Source organism: Myotis myotis, unplaced genomic scaffold (assembly GCF_014108235.1).
Source record: "Myotis myotis isolate mMyoMyo1 unplaced genomic scaffold, mMyoMyo1.p scaffold_m19_p_5, whole genome shotgun sequence".
In the NCBI taxonomy this organism is placed as follows: domain Eukaryota; kingdom Metazoa; phylum Chordata; class Mammalia; order Chiroptera; family Vespertilionidae; genus Myotis; species Myotis myotis.
This window is the reverse complement of record NW_023416357.1, coordinates 91406325-91426226: the sequence shown is the minus strand read 5'-3', so window position 1 is coordinate 91426226 and position 19902 is coordinate 91406325. Positions and strand designations below refer to the sequence as shown.

Here is a 19902-nt window from a genome sequence, read left to right as displayed (position 1 = left end):
ATTATTGAGAGGTACTTATTTATAGCCATTTTAATTCTGTTTAAAGGTTTCTGTTTAAAGGCTAGGTTTCTCTCTCTGTTTCTTCTTCTCAGCAATCCCTTATATCAATCCCTTTAGCATTCCTGGTAATGCTGGCTTAGTGGTGATGAACTCCTTTAGCATTCTTTTTTTTTTTTTTTTTTTTTTTTTTTTAGTCTGGGAAGCTCTTTACTTGACCGTCTATTTTGAATGATAGCCTTGCTGGATATAGACATCTTGGTCTCAGATCCTTGCTTTCCATTACCTTGAGTACTTCATGCCATTCCCTTCTGGCCTGTAGAGTTTCTGATGAGAAATCAGGTGTCAGCCTTATGGGAACTCCTTTGTAGGTAACAGTTTTCTCTTGCTGCCTTTAAGATTTTCTCTCTGTTTTTAACTTTTGGCATTTTAATTATGATATGTCTGGGTGGGGTCTGTTTGAGTTCTTCTTGTTTGGGGTTCTCTGTGCCTCCTGTACTTGTGTGACTTTTTCCTTTACCAGGTTAGGGAAGTTTTCTACCATTATTTCTTCAGACAACTTCTCTATTCCTTTCTCCCTTTCTGCCTCTCTGGCACACATAATATTCTGATATTGTTACATTTCACATTGTCCCACAGCTCCCTTAAGCTGTCCTCCTGTTTTTAAATTGTTTTTTTCTTTTTAGTTCTCTAATTGAGTGATATTTTCTTTTCTTTTTTTTTTTTTTAATTTTTTTAATTTATTGTCTAAAATTTTACATATGTCTCCCCCCCCCCCCCCCCCCCCCCGCTTAACCCTCCCACCCCGACCCAGCCATTCTCACCCCAGGCAAGCCTCCACCACCCCAGTGTCTGTGTCCATTAGTTATGCTAATATGCATGCATACAAGTCCTTTGGTTGCTCCCTAACTGCCCTCCACCCCCCTGTCATTTGTCTCTGGATCTATTCTTTTTTTTTTTTTTTTTTTTTAGTATATTTTATTGATTTTTTTACAGAGAGGAAGGGAGAGAGATAGAGAGTTAGAAACATCGATGAGAGAGAAACATCGATCAGCTGCCTCCTGCACATCTCCCACTGGGGATGTGCCCGCAACCCAGGTACATGCCCTTGACCGGAATCGAACCTGGGACCCTTCAGTCCGCAGGCCAACGCTCCATCCACCGAACCAAACCGGTTTTGGCTGGATCTATTCTTGTTCATCAAATTATGTTGATCACTATATCACACATATGAGTGAGATCATGTGATATTTATCTTTCTCTGACTGGCTTATTTTGCTTAGCATAACTCAAGAGAGTAAAATTTTTAAAAAATGGTAATGTTTGGGTCTTTTTGCCTCTTCTGCGAAATGAAATGTTCATTTAAGAAATTTCTTTTTAAAAATTATTTCAGGTCCATTATAATATATTTTAAAATAGGTTATAATTATGATTCTATATTTAAAGAATATTTCAATTGTATGCAGATTTTTATACACCATTTTGTTTGTTGTAAATTTAGTTACATTTATTGAGCATTTAATGAATACCTACTATATGCCAAGATCTTGCTTGAAAAGAAGGTATATTGTTAAAGGGAATACAAAGTAAAGAAAGAAAACCAGACATACAACTTAATTAAACTAAACAAGTATAACTTAGGAGTTAGGTCTGCATAGATTTATATACATATTATTTTATATTTTATACAGAAAGGTTGTTTTATATTTCAAACGTCTTCTCATCTACAGACATTTTCAATTAGATGTTTAATTTTAAAACCCTAGCAGGATTTTAAAAAAATTGAACCTAGATTATACCAGTGATTTTCAGGAAGGAAAGTTGGACGATGGGCCAGAACAGTGCAGGCTTCATTTCAGCTTCTCACTCACGCTGTGATCTTGGGTAAGATCACCCCTTGGTTTATTACAACATCAGTAAAATAGGGATAATAACATTTTCTCCTTTCAGGAGGACTGTAAAGAGACGCTTTGGTTATATCTATATTGTTTTATCTATACAATAAAATGAAGTGTGGCAAAACACTTGAACTTGTAGAGATATATGGTCGCTCACCATTCCTTCTCTGGACTTTTCTCTGTGTTTGAAATATATATTTATGCCCTGTATATTTTCAAAAAGGTGAATATATTATGTAACAGTTTTCTCATTTATTAGATCATGATTTCTTTGTTTCTGAAATATCACATGATAATAATATTCTACAGTGTTCAATTAGGTAAACACTACAATATCAAATCAATACGAAATTAAAATAATGATTGGCAGGCACTATTATTTGTAAAAATTAGATTAGATGGCAATACTTTGTAGTACAGCTCATTGGTATATTTTGTTCTTTTCAGATAATATCAGTAGCCTAGGATTGAGCACATGAAGGTTATTTTAGAAAGAAAAAAAATAGGAAGTTTGTTATGATCAATTGGGTCATTTACCAGAAGGGACTTCTAACTCCCCCAAGAAATGACCATATGGAATAAGAATTTTTTCCTCCAGAATGTCCCTTAAATTGAAACTTGCTGACTTTAAATAAAAAGCAGACTGAAGTAATTTAATTTTAATGGGTAGTTTGAATTTATCTCAAATGAGATGTTTGTAATGATAGACTTGGATTTGGCACACAAAAAGTCGTTTTGTGTGCCATTGACAAAGGAAGTCAGATGGTTAAACCCAATCTCTATGGGGTGGGAAAGTATATGCTTCCCACAGAAGTTACTGTTGGATACATAGCAATTGGCAAAGATATATGATCCCTCTTACAAGGAGGGAGAATAAATAGTTAGAAACCATGGTGATCTTCTCTCTCCTAGACAAATATTTACTGCCTTTTTTTGCCTGCAAAATTCACTCACTTGCCTAAGGAGAGCACTGCAAATTTTTATCCAATCATGATAATCTCTGTATCAGATTAGATGTGGCTTCTCTTCTATCAGATAACAGAGAACCAAAATGCTTAAAAATAAATGAATTAAAAAGTTATCTTTCTCTCACATAGACAACATGGGACACAGGTACATCTTAACTGCAATATACTCTCTAGAATCTAGTGCAGTGATGGCGAACCTTTTGAGCTCGGCGTGTCAGCATTTTGAAGAACCCTAACTTAACTCTGGTGCCGTGTCACATGTAGAAATGTTTTGATCTTTGCAACCATAGTAAAACAAAGATTTATATTTTTGATATTTATTTTATATATTTAAATGCCATTTAACAAAGAAAAATCAACCAAAAAAATGAGTTCACGTGTCACCTCTGACACGTGTGTCATAGGTTCGTCATCACTGATCTAGTGAGTACAGGGAATTCTTTTCTTTTTTTAAATATTTTTATTGATTTCAGAGAGGAAGGGTGAGGGAGAGAGAGATAGAAACATCAATTATGAGAGGGAATCATTGATCGGCTGCCCCCTGCATGCCCTCTACTGGGGATTGAGCCCGCAACCCAGGCATCTGCTCTTGGCTGTAATTGAACCTGGGACCCTTCAGACCGCAGGCTGACACTCTATCCACTGAGCCAAACCAGCTAGGGCTTGAGTGATATTTTCAACTCTGTCTTCTAATTCACTGATTTGATCCTCAGCTTCCCTAATCTGCTGTGTATTCCTTCCAATGTGTTCTTTATTTGTGTTATGTCATTCTTTATCTCAGACCATTCTTTTTTATAGTTACTATATCTTTTTTCATACTGTTGAGAATTTTTTATCATTACTCTGAACTGTTTCAGATAAATTTCTTATCTGTGCTTCATTTATCTCTTCTTTTGGAGAATTCTCTAGTTCTTTCATTTGGGGGTTGTTTCTTTGTTTCCTCATTTTGGTTGTCTGTTTTGTTTGTGACAATGTTTTAGGTAGATCCTCTATACCAGTGGTCGCTAACCGGTGGTCTGTGACTGCTGGTTTAAGGAACTTTGGAGCAGCAGTTGCCAACTGGTGGTCCACAAACGACTGGTGTTCCGTGAGGTTTGAAAGGTTGGTGACCACTGCTCTATACCTCTCAATCACTAGTGCAGGACAGTGTTAAAAGCTGCTTCTGACTTATTGGATCAGGCAAAGACTCAAAGCCTCCAGAGACAGCCTCCACCTACAGACTGATAGGATTCTGACTTGAATTGCCCCCCAGGCAATCATCCTCAGGTGTGGTGAGTTTTTTTCAACAGGATGGGGCAGTAGCTTCTGCCTGGAGGCCACTTTTAAGCTCTTCAGTGGCCTCAGGGCAAGGTGTTTTCCAATAGGGTGTGGCGACTGTCTTCCTCCCCAGGTAAGGCAGATGTCTATGTGGGAAAGATGTCCTCCACTGTGAGAGGGAATGACTCAGCCCAGAAAACTTGGGGTGTCTGCCTTCTGAGCTCTATCCCCCAAGACCCCAGTCCTGGGTTCTGATCTCACAGCTCCAGTCCACTTCACCGTCCCTCTGTCAGAGCACAAGCTACGTGGCTCCACAGGGAATTTTTGTGCGTTGGCCCTCTAAGAGGGTGCCTGAACTTTTAGCTGCCACTCCCTGGCAGACAGCACCCCCCTGCCTTTCACAGATAGACGTTATGTGGGTATCCTCCTCAGTTTGGTGTTCTCTGCTGGGAGCTCAGCTTTGGGGTTAGATCCCAGAGTTCTCAGTGGCACCTCCCCCACACACACACCTGAGATATCTCTCTGACTTCAGTTGCCATCTGTGGGTGCCAGGCCAGCCCTTTCGCGCCTCCACCCCTCCTACCCGTCTCTGTGCGGTCTCTACCTTCGGTCCTTGGGTATCAGGGTTCTCCCCTGTGAGTCTTCCAGTGATTATTCAGGAAGCCTTTCTGTATTTTAGTTGTAATTCCAGCTTGTTCCTGGGAGCATGTCTATGCAGCATCCTCCTACTCTGCCAACATTTTTAATCTTCAGAAGTAAATTTTTAATTAAATGATTTAGTATGGTAAAAAATTTCCAGTACCATTATCAGATTATACCATGATGAACTGCTGTTAAATAATACATTACTTTTTATAAAACTTAATATCCACTCAGCTTAGATTGCTGTACTTTTTTGTCTTGCTTTGCAAAAGAACTAATATAGAGTAATTTGACTGTAATGAAGAAAAACGAATGCATATTGGCATTACAAAGGGATTCCCAGACAATCATTTATTTATTTCAGGATTTTCATTTTGTCTGTTTTTTCAACGGATCCTCTTCATTGCAGCCACCACCACCTTCCTCCAAATGATTATCACCTCAACCCTGGATTGTTAACTAAAATCCTAAGAGATGGCCCCCTTTTCTATTCTTGCCATGAGGTCTTGCACATACTTAATGATTCTTAGTTTTCAACTCCATTATCACTTTCTCAGGGAAACTTCTTTGAGCTCCCTGAAGAGGTAAATTCGAGAACCACAGAGCACCATGTAATCTCCTTCAAAGGACTTAATATATTTGTTATATTTATAGTATCACTATATCATTTGTTAAATTGATCAATACCTGTTTCTCTCATTAGATGGAAAGTTCCATGAGGGCAAGGACTATTAGTATTATTGTCTGCTGACCACATATCCCCAAATGCATGGCACAGAGCCTGGTACCTAGGTGTTCAAAAGATATTTGTTGTATAGATGAATGTAGATGTTAACTACTATTAGATTGAAAGCCTGTAGGAACAGATAAAGCTGAGGTTAGGTGGTCCTTACCAACCAAAGGCCAATTAGAAAGACAGATAATGCTAATTTCTGAAATTGTGCTAATAAAACAATAGAAAATATGTTACTGCCCCGACCAGTACTGCTAAGTGGTTAGAGTATAAGCCCATGAACAGGCATCTCAGGTTTGATTCCCGGTCAAGGGCATGTAGCTGGGTTGCAGGTTCGATCCCCGGCCCTATTTAGGGTTTGTGTGGGAGGCAACTGATACATGTTTCTTTCTCTTCTCCCTCCCTCCCTCCCTCCCTTCTTTAAAAATCAATGGAAAAAAATATCCTCAGTTGAGGATTAACTTTAAAAAAAAAGGAAAGAAAATATATTACTGACTCATAACTTCAGCCAGATACAGTTGCCTTCTGAGGAATTGTGGAGGGAAATTAAAGTACTTTTCTCTGTAGCATCCTTTTGATAAAAATCTGAAAAACACTTCAAATAGGCATTAAATAGCATGAGGCTCTTGTATATGACCACCAGAATAAAATGGTAAATGATTTTTTTCTATGTCCCCCCAAGATTATTAAAGGAAAAATAAAAACGTTATGATTGTTTATAATATAATTTTGTGTATTACCAGTATGTTTTTTTAAAAATATATTTTATTGATTTTTTACAGAGAGGAAGGGAGAGGGATAGAGAGTTAGAAACATCGATGAGAGAGAAACATCGATCAGCTGCCTCCTGCACACTCCCTGCTAGGGATGTGCCCACAACCCAGGTACATGCCCTTGACTGGAATCAAACCTGGGACCCTTCAGTCCACAGGCCGACACTCTAGCCACTGAGCCAAACCAGTTAGGGCACCAGTATGTTTTAATTTTTTGTTCTCTAATTTTTTGAAATATGTTTTGTGTCTTTATTTGGACTAAAAGTTTACTAAGGCCATGCTTTATACCAGTGATTCTTAATTTTGGCAGTATTGCTCCTCAGGGACTAGTTAGCATTTAAAGACATTTTTGCTTGTCACTATAGGGAGGAGGTGAATGCTGCTGCAGTGGGCAGAGGCCAGAGATGCTGCTAAACATTTTATAATACACAGGTCAGCCTCCTTCCTTCATAAAGTATTATTATCTGGTCCAAAATGTCAATATTGCCAAGGTACAGGGACAAGGATGTCTTTAAATTAATGGTCTTTAGAGGGTACGTGTATATATATACATCTTTTTTAAAATCCTCACCACGGATATTTTTTCAGTTGATTTTTTAGAGAGTAGAAGGCAGGCAGGGGTGGGAGAGAGAAACATCAATGAGAGAGAGAGAGAGAGAGAGACATCAATTGGTTGCCTCCCCCACATGCAAGATCAGGGAGCAGAGCTGGGCATTGAACCTACAACTAAGGTATGTGCCCTTGACAGGAAATCGAACCCTTGACCCTTTGATCTGAGGGCTGACACTCAAGCCACTGAGCCCAGGGATTGGGCCTAAACCAGCAGTCAGACATCCCCTGAGGGGTCCCAGATTGGAGAGGGTGCAGGCTGGGCTGAGGGACACCCCCACAACTGTGCATTAATTTCATGCACCGGGCCTCTAGTATACTAATAATAGAGGAATATGCAAATTGTCTGGGACGCTGTCCCAGTAACAGTAACAACAAAACAGGAGGCTGTGTGGGTCAACAAGGCCAGCAGTGGGGTTAGTGAGGGACGACCAAATGACTGAACAGCAGGCTGAGTGGGGCAACCAGGCCGGCAGTGGGGAAGCAATTGGGGGTGACCAGGCTGGTGGGGGGGGGCAGTTAGGGGTAACCAGACCAGCAGAGGGGGGCAGTTGGGGGCAACCAGGCTGGCAGGGGGGGAAGAAAGGGGTGACCAGGCCAGCAGGGGAGGGGCAGTTGGGGTCGATCAGGTCAGCAGGCAGAGGCGGTTAGGGGTGATCGGGCTGACACAGGGGGCAGTTAGGGGATATCAGGCAGGCAGGCAGGTGAGCAGTTAGGAGCTAGAGGTCCTGGATTGTGAGAGGGCTGTTCGGCTGATGGTTTAGGCCTGATCAGCAGTTGGACATCCCCGAGGGGTCGCAGATTGGAGAGGATGCAGGCTGGGCTGAGGGGACCTGCCCCCCCCATGCATGAATTTAAAGATTATATATATACACACACATACATATATATATATCTTTAATTAGATCTTTCATTAATGAATGGTTTTTTTGTGTGTTTTTTTTAATATATTTTATTGATTTTTTACAGAGAGGAAGGGAGAGAGATAGAGAGTTAGAAACATCGATGAGAGAGAAACATCGATCAGCCGCCTCCTGCACATCTCCTATTGGAGATGTGCCCGCAACCCAGGTACATGCCCTTGACCGGAATCGAACCCCGGACCCCTCAGTCCGCAGGCCGACGCTCTATCCACTGAGCCAAACTGGTTTTGGCGAATGGGTTTTTTTTTAACATATTGATTTATTTTTACAGAGAGGAAGGGAGAGGGATAGAGAGTTAGAAACATCGATGAGAGAGAAACATCGATCAGCTGCCTCCTGCACACCCCCCACTGGGGATGTGCCCACAACCAAGGCACATGCCCTTGACTGGAATTGAACCTGGGACCTTTTCAGTCTGCAGGCCGACGCTCTATCCACCGAGCCAAACCAGTTAGGGCAATGAATGGAGTTTTTATAAAGATAATTGACTCATAATATAATCATTGACTCTGGAAAGAGGAAAAAAAACCAAATGGGATATCAACTTTTAGTTTCACTATTTAGAAATTGTTGCTATGGCTCTTCCCTACATTCAAATATTTGAAAAACATTTGTTGAGCATTTAGAATGACCCTTTATTCACAGCAAAGATTCATTGGAAGCTATTTGGCACTATATGACCTCATTTCTTTAGCCTGGGATAGAGAAGGGCACCTGACCCAAACTTGACCAATGAGAAATTCTTTTCTGATAGGTATCCTTGTGTGGTTAGAACAGATTTTCTTTTTATGCTTAAGATACTTTCTGATACTTTCAAGCCAAGAGGCTTTATATTTTACTAGAGGCCTGGTGCATGAAAATTCATGTGCTGGAGCGGGGTATCTTAGCCCAACCTTCCCCCTCTCACAGTCTGGGAGCCATCAGGGGCGGGAGGTGACCTGGTGATCGGTAAAGGTGACGCCCCATTACACCTCTGCTGCTGCCACTGCCGGCAGCACAAGCCTTGGCTGGCCCTGGGTACCTGCGCCTCGGGCCGGCCCTGGGTGGCTGGGGGGCTGAGGGGACTGGGCGCCACCATCTTGTGGCTATGGGCGCCGCCATATTTGAGGGTGGGGCAATTAGCATATTCCCTTCTTATTGGCTGTGGGTGCCGCCATCTTTGCAACGTGTGAAGGTCAATTAGCATATCCCCTCTTTATTAGATACGATTTTTATTGATTCATAGAGGAAGGGAGAAGGAGAGGGATAGAAATATCAGTGATGAGAGAGAATCATTGCTTGGTTGCCTCCTGCACTCCCCTTACTGGGAATTGGGCCTGCAACCTGGGCATGTGCCCAGACAGGTAATCAAACATTGACCTCCTGGTTCATAGGTTGATGTTCAACCTCTCAACCATGCTGGCCAAGCTCAAGCCAAGAGGTTTTAACCAATAGAACTACTCTAGGGATGATTAGAAAATTCATCTCTAGGGGAAGACTGCTCTTTTGAAAAAACAGCTTAATGGGTCTACTGTATATTTGAAAGTAAAGCAAAAATTCATCCTGGAATGAAGATGCTCAGGACAATTACGAACAACTGTAATTCACAGTGAGGTAACAGGATGACTACACTGTGGGCAAGGCTTCATCTTTGCAGGCAGCTTGCTAATGCTTGTTTGCTCTGTTGTTTTGGGAAGTGGGGGTGCCTTTATTTACTTTGATTTGATTTGGAGACAAAAAGAGATGAAACTCTAGAAAAGGCAAGACTGATAAAGAAGGCTTTTTTTCCTGACAAGATGAGTTGGCTCATGGAACCAGGTAATTGAGGAGAGGATCCCAAATGAAGGGACATGACCAAAGCTTTCCAACTGTGCATTATGCTATTTAGTTTTAAGATTTTTCTTGTAAGCTCAGGCTTCCACTGAAAATATTTTTAAGCATGGCAACCTTGTCTTAGCTGTGCTTTGGGAAAATAAGGAAGGGTCTGTGCTCAAGCTTAAGAAGATATTGCTGGAAGTGTATATTGGTGCAACTTTGGGAAGCTCTTGGACTGTTTCTTGTGTACCCTTCACACTAACAATTCTACCCTAAAAAATTCTCGCAAACAGGTTTTAGAACTTTCAAGAATATTCATAGAAATGTACAATATGGGGGAATGGAGAAAGTAAAATAATGCTAGTGACTGGAAAATGGATATATAAATCGTGGTATATTCTATATGACAGAGAATATAAAATACAACTACATACAACAGGGATGGATTCTAAAAACAAAGTTGACTGAAAACAAGCAGCAATACAGCATGGAAATAATTTTATCAAGTTCAAAGACAAGCAAAAGTAAATAATGTGTTATCTAGGAATATATATATGGTAATTACATAAAGACAAGTTAAATTATTTTTAAAAATCAGGATAGTGAATACTTTTGGAAGGAAGCAGGAAGAAGGTAGGATCTGGGAAGAGCACACGGAAACTTCAATAGTACAGGTTAATGTTCTTTTTCATAAATTGGGTGATACATTTTATTATGTTTTGTAACTTACATTAACACATTCTTGTTCTATATATCAGACTTTTCCCCTTACTTTTTTCCATCACCGTTTATCCCCTTATACCAGTGGTTCTCAACCTTCCTAATCCCGCGACCCTTTAATACAGTTCCTCATGTTGTGGTGACCCCCACCCATAAAATTATTTTTGTTGCTACTTCATAACTGTAATTTTGCTACTGTTATGAATCGTAATGTAATTATCTGATATGCAGGATGTATTTTCATTGTTACAAATTGAACAAAAACAATATGTAATTATATATGTGTTTTCCGATGGTCTTATGCGACCCCTGTGAAAGGGTCGTTCAACCCCCAAAGGAGTCGCGACCCACAGGTTGAGAACCGCTGCCTTATACCTTCTTGTATTTCCCCCTTCCCCCCTCCGCCCTACATGTCAGACTTTTTTTTTTTAAACTAAGCATACAATTACTGTACAATTCAGCAATTGCACTCTTTTTTTAAAAAAATATATTTTATTGATATTTTACAGAGAGGAGGGTGAGGGATAGAGTTAGAAACATCCATGAGAGAGAAACATCAATCAGCTGCCTCCTGCACACCCCCGCCCCCTCACTGGGGATGTGCCTGCAACCAAGGCACATGCCCTTGACTGGAATCGAACCCGGGACCCTTCAGTCCACAGGCCAACGCTCTATCCACTGAGCCAAACTGGTCAGGGCAATGTCAGACTTTTTTAAAAGCAAAAGAATAAATTGTCAAATTGCTTGACAGTAGAGTTATACTTCTGACAGTGCCAATGAACTGTGATTTAATTTTTTTTCCCTTTGAGGTGAAGGGGAAGAGATTCCCATTTAAACAGCTGTGTTGTAGCATCGTTGTGAGCTAGGGCACACTTTCTAATGCTCTTGGGACATTGATGTTTTCTGCCCAACATTCTGCAGGATCTCTAGGGCGAAGGAAGCAATAGTGGGACCATATGGAGACAGCAGAAAGACTTGTTACTTATTTTACACGTTGTAAAACAGAATAGTGTTTCATAGTCCACAAGCTGCTTCAGCTGATATAATGTACTTTTTTGATGGGTCTCCAAAGGTTGCATCATAGAGACCGAGGGGGAGGAGTTGTCCCTCTTTCCCTCTGCCTCCCCATTCTCCATACCTCGCCAGCTCCTGTTCCTTATGCCTGATCTGGCTCGTTTACCTCCTGTAAAATTTTAAGTTCAGGGGCTAGTCAGTGCCTCTTGGAAACTGTCTCCTCCCGCTCTTGGATTTCTCATCCTAGTATCATCACACTCTGAGGTTTTTGGGCAAGTCACTTGGTCAAACAGTTTCCGTGAGGATGAGATTATCTTGGGTGTCCGTGAGGGCAGTGCAGCGGATACAGAGCTGTTTCCATCTAGCCGTCTAGTTCGAATCCCCTTCCCACTTAACGTCTGAGGATTTGAGGTCATCACAGGGTCTCGGTTTCTTCAGTTTGACAGAGCATGCTTTAACTTCAAAAAGTTAATACTCGAGGAACCCAGCCACCGTTTAGCACCTCCCGGGCGTGCCGCTCTTCCTTGGGGTTCCTCAAAACTGGACCGGGCAGGCCCTCCGGACTTCCCTCCTCGCAGAGAGTGCTCGTGGCCGCTTCAAGCCCCGCACCTCCCTGGGCCGAGAAAGTCCTCCAAGGAGAAGAAGGGGTCCGAGGCCGGGCGCAGGGGGCGAAGGCGTTGGCGGCGCTCTAGCCCGCGAGTGCACTCCGCTCTCCCCACGTGGGGTTCCCGATTGGCCGAAGGCCGCCGCTTCCGGCCCGAAGGCGGTACTCGAAGGAGCACGACTTCCGGCGCGAGGCGCAGTTGTCGCATTTGTCGGGCCCAATGGCGGCTCCACTGCTTCACACGCGGTTGCCTGGAGATGCAGCCGCTTCGGCCTCTGGAGTCAAGACGTTGCGCGCATCCAGGACGGGGTAAGAGTCCGGGCGGCTTCCTTCAGCGCTGCTGGGGCCAGATCCCAGGACCGGCCTTAGGGGAGCGGATCTGAAAGGGCCTGGGACAGCCAATGGGGGGCCGGGGCGGGGGAGGCTTGGGGGAGAAGAGGGGAGAGGGTCGCCTCAGGTTCTCAAGAGTAAGCCCATGCTCCCTAAGTGGATACTAGCGGTGGGAGAGAGGCTGGAAAAAGTAATCGAGAAGTTAATCGATTTTCTGTTCCCGAGTCCCGTTTTCTCCTCGCTGGGCTCCCGCCGTCCTAGCGTCCCGGGCCTGGGTACTGCCTTGGGCCTTTCACGCCTCCCTCCCGCTGCTTCGTCTAGATTTGGAAAGTTTCCTAGGCCGTTTGGGTTATCAGCGCAGTGCTGTCATTGATGGCAAATTGAATCTTATTTCTTTGTCTGAGATTTGCTTCGAGACACGTGCTTAACAAGTCTCTATCTTGTTCAAATTTTAAAAATCCCTTACCCCCCTAAAATATTTTGGGGTTTAACTCTTTGAGAGTCATTAGTAGGGTTGTATGTTTTTCACTAATCTGCTGTTTAAAAGAAGCAAACTTTGTAAAACACCTAGCGTAATATGATTCATTGTAATATTGACGAAGCTCCTACCTACTGTTTTAGACACTGGGGAAAGTAGTCTGTCAAAAGACACAACGTCATTTCCCCCAACGGAGCGTCCAGCCTAGGAAGAGAAAGACAGTAAAGAGATGAACGAGATAATTTCAGATAATGATAACTGCAGGGAATAGATAAAACAGGGTGTTGAGCAGGGAGAGCGGGGATGGGTATTTCAGATTTCTGATGGGGAAGGCCTCTGACATTTGAACTTCAATTTGAATGAAGACAATAATCCAACCATGTATAGATCTGGGGAGCAATGATTTTCAGCCGGTGTGCTACAAGAATTTAAAAAGCATGTAATACTTGACTGTTTAGTCAGGGGCACTGACCTTTTTTCCTTTAGACTGTCACAAAAATTACAACAACCAACACAATAATAGCCATCTGGTGTGAATGAATCAAAATTTTACCTTTTTTTTTAAAAAAAAATTATTATTTACCTGTTTGTTTTTCAACATCATTTTTTTAAAAAATCTTTACCTGAGGGTATTTTTCCATTGATTTTTAGAGAGAGTGGAAGAGAGAGGGAAAGACAGAGAGAAATATCGATGTGAGAGAAACATTGATTGGTTGCCTCCTGCACGCGCCCTGGAGCCTGCATCCGAGGTACATGCCCTTGACCAGAATCGAACCCGGGAGTCTTCAGTCCGCAGGCCAACGCTTTATCCACGGAGCCAAACTGGCTAGGGCATTTACCTATTTTTTATTTTTATTTTTTGTCAGATTGGCAAAAAGTATATTTCTTGGTGTGTTTGCAGAATTTTAGTAATTAGTTTATGTGCCATGAGGTGAAACAGTTTGAAAATCACAGATATAGAGGGAACAGCAAGTGGAACCGGAACCAGCTTGGCAAAGAATGGAAAGGACATTGGCTGCAGCCTAGTAAGTAGTTGGAAATGAGGTCAGAGTGGTAGGCAGGGGCCAGATTAATGAGGACCTTGAAGACCTCATTATGGAGTTTGGATTTGAATTCTAAGTGAAGCAGGAAACCTTTTGGAAAGGTGAACATCAAGTAGCATGATCTGTTTTAAGTTTTTGAAATATTAGATCTCTGAGTGAAGAATGGATTGTTGGGGGATAAGAGTGGAAGCAGGGAGGGCCAGTTAGGCAGTTCTCTCACTGAATGATGATGGTTTGATAAATGTTGAGGTGTGATTTTTATCATTCTCAGTCATATACTTAATAGCTTGGTAATCTTGGTTGTACAGGATTTCAGATGTGCTTGAATTAGAGAATGATTTCTTCAACTCTCCCCCAAGAAAAACTGTTCGGTTTGGTGGAACAGTCACAGAAGTCTTGCTGAAGTACAAAAAGGTAACAGATAACACATGAATTTTGGTGCCCCCCGCCCCAGCTTTATTGAGATATAATGACATTGAGGTTTGGTTTTTTGTTGGTCAGAATACAATGATAGCTATTATACTAAAGACCAGTTAGCGTAATAATATGAATTTTAGATATCTATCTTGAAATCAAATATTTAATAATAGCATGATGCTGTCAGCTCAAAATTAGAGTAATAATCTCTTGCTGAAGTTTCACCTCTTCAGCTGCTTTATTTATATGGTTTGTTTTTCAGCAAGTGCTAGAGCAAAAACACCATAGAACACAGCATTCTATTTCTTAAGGAATTACCAAAGCATTACTTAGAACAATAAACCAGCTCTGTTAATAGGGATTTTTTGGGTTTATTTTTGTGATTCCACTAAGTCTCAGCAATGGAGGGAAAATATGAATGATTTTTGTTTTATTTAAATTGAGGTATAATTGACATAAAATGACTATTTTATATGTAATACCCATTTATATTCATATATGTGAGTGGATAGTATCAACTATCATACTCAATTGTCAGTACACAAGTATACCTATTTAAATTACTTTTTTAAAAAAGGGTTTTATTGATTTTAGAGAGAGAGGAAGGGAGGGAGAGAGAAACATCGATTGGCTGCTTCCTGCACACCCCTTACTGGGGTTTGAGCCTACAAGCTAGGCATGTTCCCTGACTGGGAATCGAACCTGTGCCCTCCTGGTTCATAAGTCAACGCTTAACCACTGAGTATACTGGTTGGGCTAATTTTTTTTGGGGGGGGGGGTGGTAAGAGAACATTTATTGGGTAAATTAGAGATAGAAAATAATTCCTAGAATAAATTGCTTTTTAATTGTCACTTTAAAAATATATATATATATATATTAATGATTTTTTTACAGAGAGGAAGGGAGAGGGACAGAGAGCTAGAAACATCAATGAGAGAGAAACATTGATCAGCTGCCTCCCGCACACCTCCCACTGGGGATGTGCCCGCAACCAACATACATGCCCCTGACTGGAATCGAACCTGGGACCCTTCAGTCCACAGGCCAACGCTCTATCCACTGAGCCAAACCGGTTAATGCTAATAGTCACTTTCTTTTTTCCAAGCCCCCTTAGCTCCACTAACATGAATTTTTAAATTTCTGTGGATTTTGTAATCCACAATTGATGTATAGAAGTTACAATGTTTCTTTTGTAATTTCATCAGATATTAAGATATAGTTAAAAGTCCTTTGATCTTTAATAGAAAACTAAAGCAAATAAAACTTAATTTCTCCCCTTTCTTGTTAAGGGTGAAACAAATGACTATGAGTTGTTGAAGAACCAGCTGTCAGATCCAGACATAAAGGTAATTAATTTTATGTTTGATCATTATCAAAGTCATTGCCACTTAGGACAGGTGTTAGTTTGCACTTCTGTTTGATCCTATTCCATTGTTTAAAACCTACTCTCTCTGTGATCCCATCTTTTTTTAAGATTGTTTTTTGTCCTCTACAGAGGATATGTTTGTTTTGTTTTTTTAATATAATATATTTTTACTGATTTCAGAGAGGAGGGGAGAAGGAGAGAGAGATAGAAACATCAGTGATGAGAGAATCATTGACTGGCTGCCTCTTGCACTCCCCCCTTACTGGGGATGAAACCCGCAATCCAGGCATGTGCCTTTGACGGGAATTGAACCCAGCAATTGAACCTACAACCTGGGAATCAAACCTGCAACCTTTTGGTGAACAGGATGACACTCCAACCAACTGAGTCACCTGGCCAGGGCAGATCCCATCTTATTTTAATACAGTGGTTCTCAATTAAGGGCAGTTTCACTCCCTTTTTTGTTTTAAATCCTCATCCGAGGATATTTTTTCCATTGGTTTTTAGAGTAGAAGGCGGAGGGGGAGAGGAGAAACATAGATGTGAGAGTGACACATCCATTGGCTGCCTCCCCAACCGAGGCCAAGGGATTGAACCTGCAACCCAGGTACATGCCCTTGACTGGGAATCAAACCATGACCCTTAGATCCGTGGCTGATGCTCTAACCATTGAGCAAAACCAACCCCTTTTATACAGTGATAAACGAGACAGTTTTGGTTGTCATAACAGGAAGGAGATAAGGGTGCTACTGACCTCTAATGAGTGGATGACAGGGAGTCGCTAACATTCTACAATGCACAGGGCAGCCCTACACAACAAAGAATTATCCAGCCCAAAGTGTCGGTAGTCCCAAGGTTGAGAAAACCTACTTTAAACTTTCCTAATACCTCTTTTCCTCTATGCTGTAGGTAACTCTCATGTCTCTCCAATGCAAAAACAAAATAAAACAAAGAAACAACAAAAGATGACTTGCCTTTCAAGCTGCTATTCTTTCAGTGTTTCAGAGCTCAAGATATGGTATATACCTGTCACGTAGTAACAATTGAACACATTTTGTTTCCCTTTTCTTCCTTTATTGTCCAATATTGGAAAGAATCATCTGTTGTCATGACAGTGGTAGTCAGATTGCCTGAGATAAAATTCCAACTCCACTGTTATCCAGGGTGTGATCTCGGACAAGTAATTTAATCTCTCTTTCTTTGCCTCCTGTATGTAAAACCAGTAGAGGGTTTTTAAACATAGAGGTGTTAAGAGGATCCAGTGAGTTAATATACGAGAAGCACTTGAACAGGCCCTGAAAATAAGGGCTTTGTAATTGTTAGCTGTTGTTCCTGCTGATGATTTGCACTTTCTCATTTCCCATTCATGGTGAAGGCCACTGCTGTAATTACTATGAAAAGATTACCAGTGATTTCTTACATACTGATTTTGATGGGCTTTTTTTTTCCCCAAGCCTCATACCCATTCATTGTAGTAGTTTATACTTGGCCACCCATTCCTTGAAACCTCTCCTTTAGTTTCTTTGTCTTCCTACCACTTATCTCTATCATTCTCTCACTCTATAGATTCTTCCTCTGTGATCTCCTTATACTTTTAATAGCTTTGAAATCTACCTGTTCTTGTAACTGCCAAACTTATATCTATAGCTCTTATTGCTCTTGTGGGCTCTACACTTATTTCTTAACTGCCAGTCAAAGTGTTACCTGTGCCCCAAACTTAGCATTGTTTCTCTTCCAAACTTACTCCTTCTGAAGCCTTCTTTATGTACTTAAGTAACCTATTGCTCACCTTTTTTGTTTTTAAACATATTTTTATTGATTTCAGAGAGGAAAGGAGAGGGAGAGAGAGATAGAAACATCAATGATGAGAGAAATTATTTATTGGCTGCCTCCTGTATGCCCCCTACTGGGGATTGAGCCCAGAACCTGGGCATGTTCCCTGGCTGACCTCCTGGTTCATAGGTCGATGCTCAACCACTGAGCCAAGCTGGCCGGGTTCACCTGGTTCTTGAGCTAGGAACCTTGCAGTCTTTGCGGTCTCTTACCTTTGTATCCTTTGGGGGATAAAAATCTTTGAGTCTTTTTTTGTGGTTGTTCTCTTGTCTAGATTCTTTCAATAATGTCTTTAGTGGTCTTCAGGTTTCAATTCTCCTCTATCTCACCCCCCATTAAAATTTTTTTATCATTAATAGTGCAGCCTAAATTATCTCCAAAGCGCATGTTAAACATGTCATTACTGAAAAGCTTCATGCTTATGTATATATATAAAAGGCTAAGTGACCAGCCAACCGGCCAGTAGGTATGATGCGTACTGGCCACCAGGGAGCAGACGCTCAATGCAGGAGCTGCCGAGCAACTGCACCTTTGCAGAGTGCCCTTTCCCACTCCTGAACCCCTTGGTTTCGGCCTGATGCCCACAGGGACCCCACTCACTCCACAGACGCCCTTCGAGCTGCAGTGCCACCCCAGGTGCGGCTGGCCAGGGAGGTTGGCTCCAGAGTGTGTCCGCCCGTTTCACCCAGTCCTGCTGGCCACCTTCTAATTAATTTCCTTTCAATGTGCACGAATCTGTGCACTGGACCTCTAGTTGAAGAATAATGGACCAAGTTCTTTGTATGGCCTATAGTATTTTTTTAATGTTCAATCTCATTAGATACTTCATTTAATAAATTTGCCACTTTTCATCTTTATGCCTTTCTATGTGCCTGTTCTCTCTGGCTGTAAGAGGTTCTCTATCTGGCTACCTTTGTGATTGAAGGCAAATTACTGCACTTCTGTGCCTCCATGTCCCCATCTATAAAATGGGAACCATTGGGAATGCCTAACTAAAGGAGTGGTTGTAAGGATTAAATGAGTTAATATATGTTAACGTCTTAGAACAGTGCCTGGCATAAAGTATTATATTAGTGTTTACTATTACAGGTGTTCATCAACTTATGATGGTATTCAACCCCATCGTAAGTTGAAAATACCTTAAGTCAAAAATGGGTTTAATACACTGAACACCATAGCTTAGCCTAGTCTACCTTAAACATGCTCAGAACACTTACAACAGCCTGCAGTTGGACAAAATCATCTTGCTACTGTTACCCAGCTTTATGCCGCATATCACTAGCCTTGGAAAAGATCAAAGTTCAAGATTTGAAGTATGATTTCTACTGAATGTATATGTCACCATTGGGAAGTAAAAAAATTGTAAGTCAAATAAGTAGGGGACCACCTGTAATATACGGTAATTTACAAAACTCCTAGTCTTTGAGGTCCAGCTAAAATGTCATCTGTAATGGAACTTCCCCTGGTTCTCTCTAAGCACATGATGGTTCATTCAGTCCATTCCCCACACTTCCAGCAGATCTTCCTAATTGCAAATCTGCCTTACCAGGACTTCAGTGGTTTACCTGGCTCCTCCATGCTCCCCAGGTTTATCTATTGGCTTGCTCACCATGTACTCCAGCCATACTGAAGTACTTCTGGTTTTTTATAGACATACTTTTCCCTGTGTAAGGAATCTAGCCCCCCAAGAACACTCATTCTTTTTAAAGACAGCAGGAGGAAGCATCACTTCCTGAAGGCTTTCCCTGACCTTCAGGGAAAAGTAAAAAGAAAAGGACCATTTCTTTGTGTTCCTCTGTATTTTTAAAAAATACGTATTTTTATTGATTTCAGAGAGGGAGACGGAGATAGAAACATCAGTGAGAGAGAGGATCATTGATCATGCTGCCTCCTGCACACCCACCACTGGGGATCGAGCCCACAACCAGGGCATGTACCCTGGCAGAATAGAACCATGACGTCCTGGTTCATAGGTCAGTGCTCAACCACTGAGCAACACCAGCCAGGCTGTGTTCCACAGTATTTTATATCAGCTTTTCTCCTCTGTGGTATCTTGACATAGGGATAATCACATCAGTTGTGTCTAAGTTAGTTCAGAGGGGTGTTGCAAGTAATTTGCTTCTGATAATATTTCAGTACTAAAGCACCAAAGTCTGATTGATTTATTTTTAAGAATGGAGCAGTTTTAAGTGTTATCCTTATAATTTTGTCGTACATGTTTTTGTTTTTTATGGGAAAGAAATAGGATAGAGGTAACTCATTTTATTTGCAAGTAACTCAGCTGGTCTTTGCCTCAGGTGGTAGTGAGACACCATTAATGTTACCCTACATGGTTTTGGACATTATAAAATGACCATATAGCAAATGAGTTGTGATTTACTTTATTTTTCCGGCAGCTTACTTTGGGGTTTCATCAGAAAATAGTCTAATTGAAGTTTGTCACATAGCACATAGAAAGCAGCAGTGGTTGAATGAACGTGGGGAAAAGGTGGTGCAAGGCAT

At 41.4% G+C, this 19902-nt stretch overlaps 1 protein-coding gene across 4 annotated transcripts in view; it reads left to right on the top strand.

Moving 5' to 3' along the window:
- The first annotated feature begins 12087 nt into the window (after positions 1–12087).
- The window catches only part of RRN3 (RRN3 homolog, RNA polymerase I transcription factor), a 30579-nt gene continuing 22764 nt past the window's right edge, over positions 12088–19902 (top strand). For 2 of the 4 annotated variants that reach the window (XM_036308734.1, XM_036308735.1), the window contains exons 1-3: positions 12088–12241; positions 14092–14197; positions 15491–15547. In XM_036308734.1, coding sequence (XP_036164627.1) covers positions 12153–12241; positions 14092–14197; positions 15491–15547 — 252 coding nt within the window. In that variant the 5' untranslated portion in view covers positions 12088–12152. The other 2 variants (XM_036308737.1, XM_036308736.1) reach the window with 2 other exon arrangements.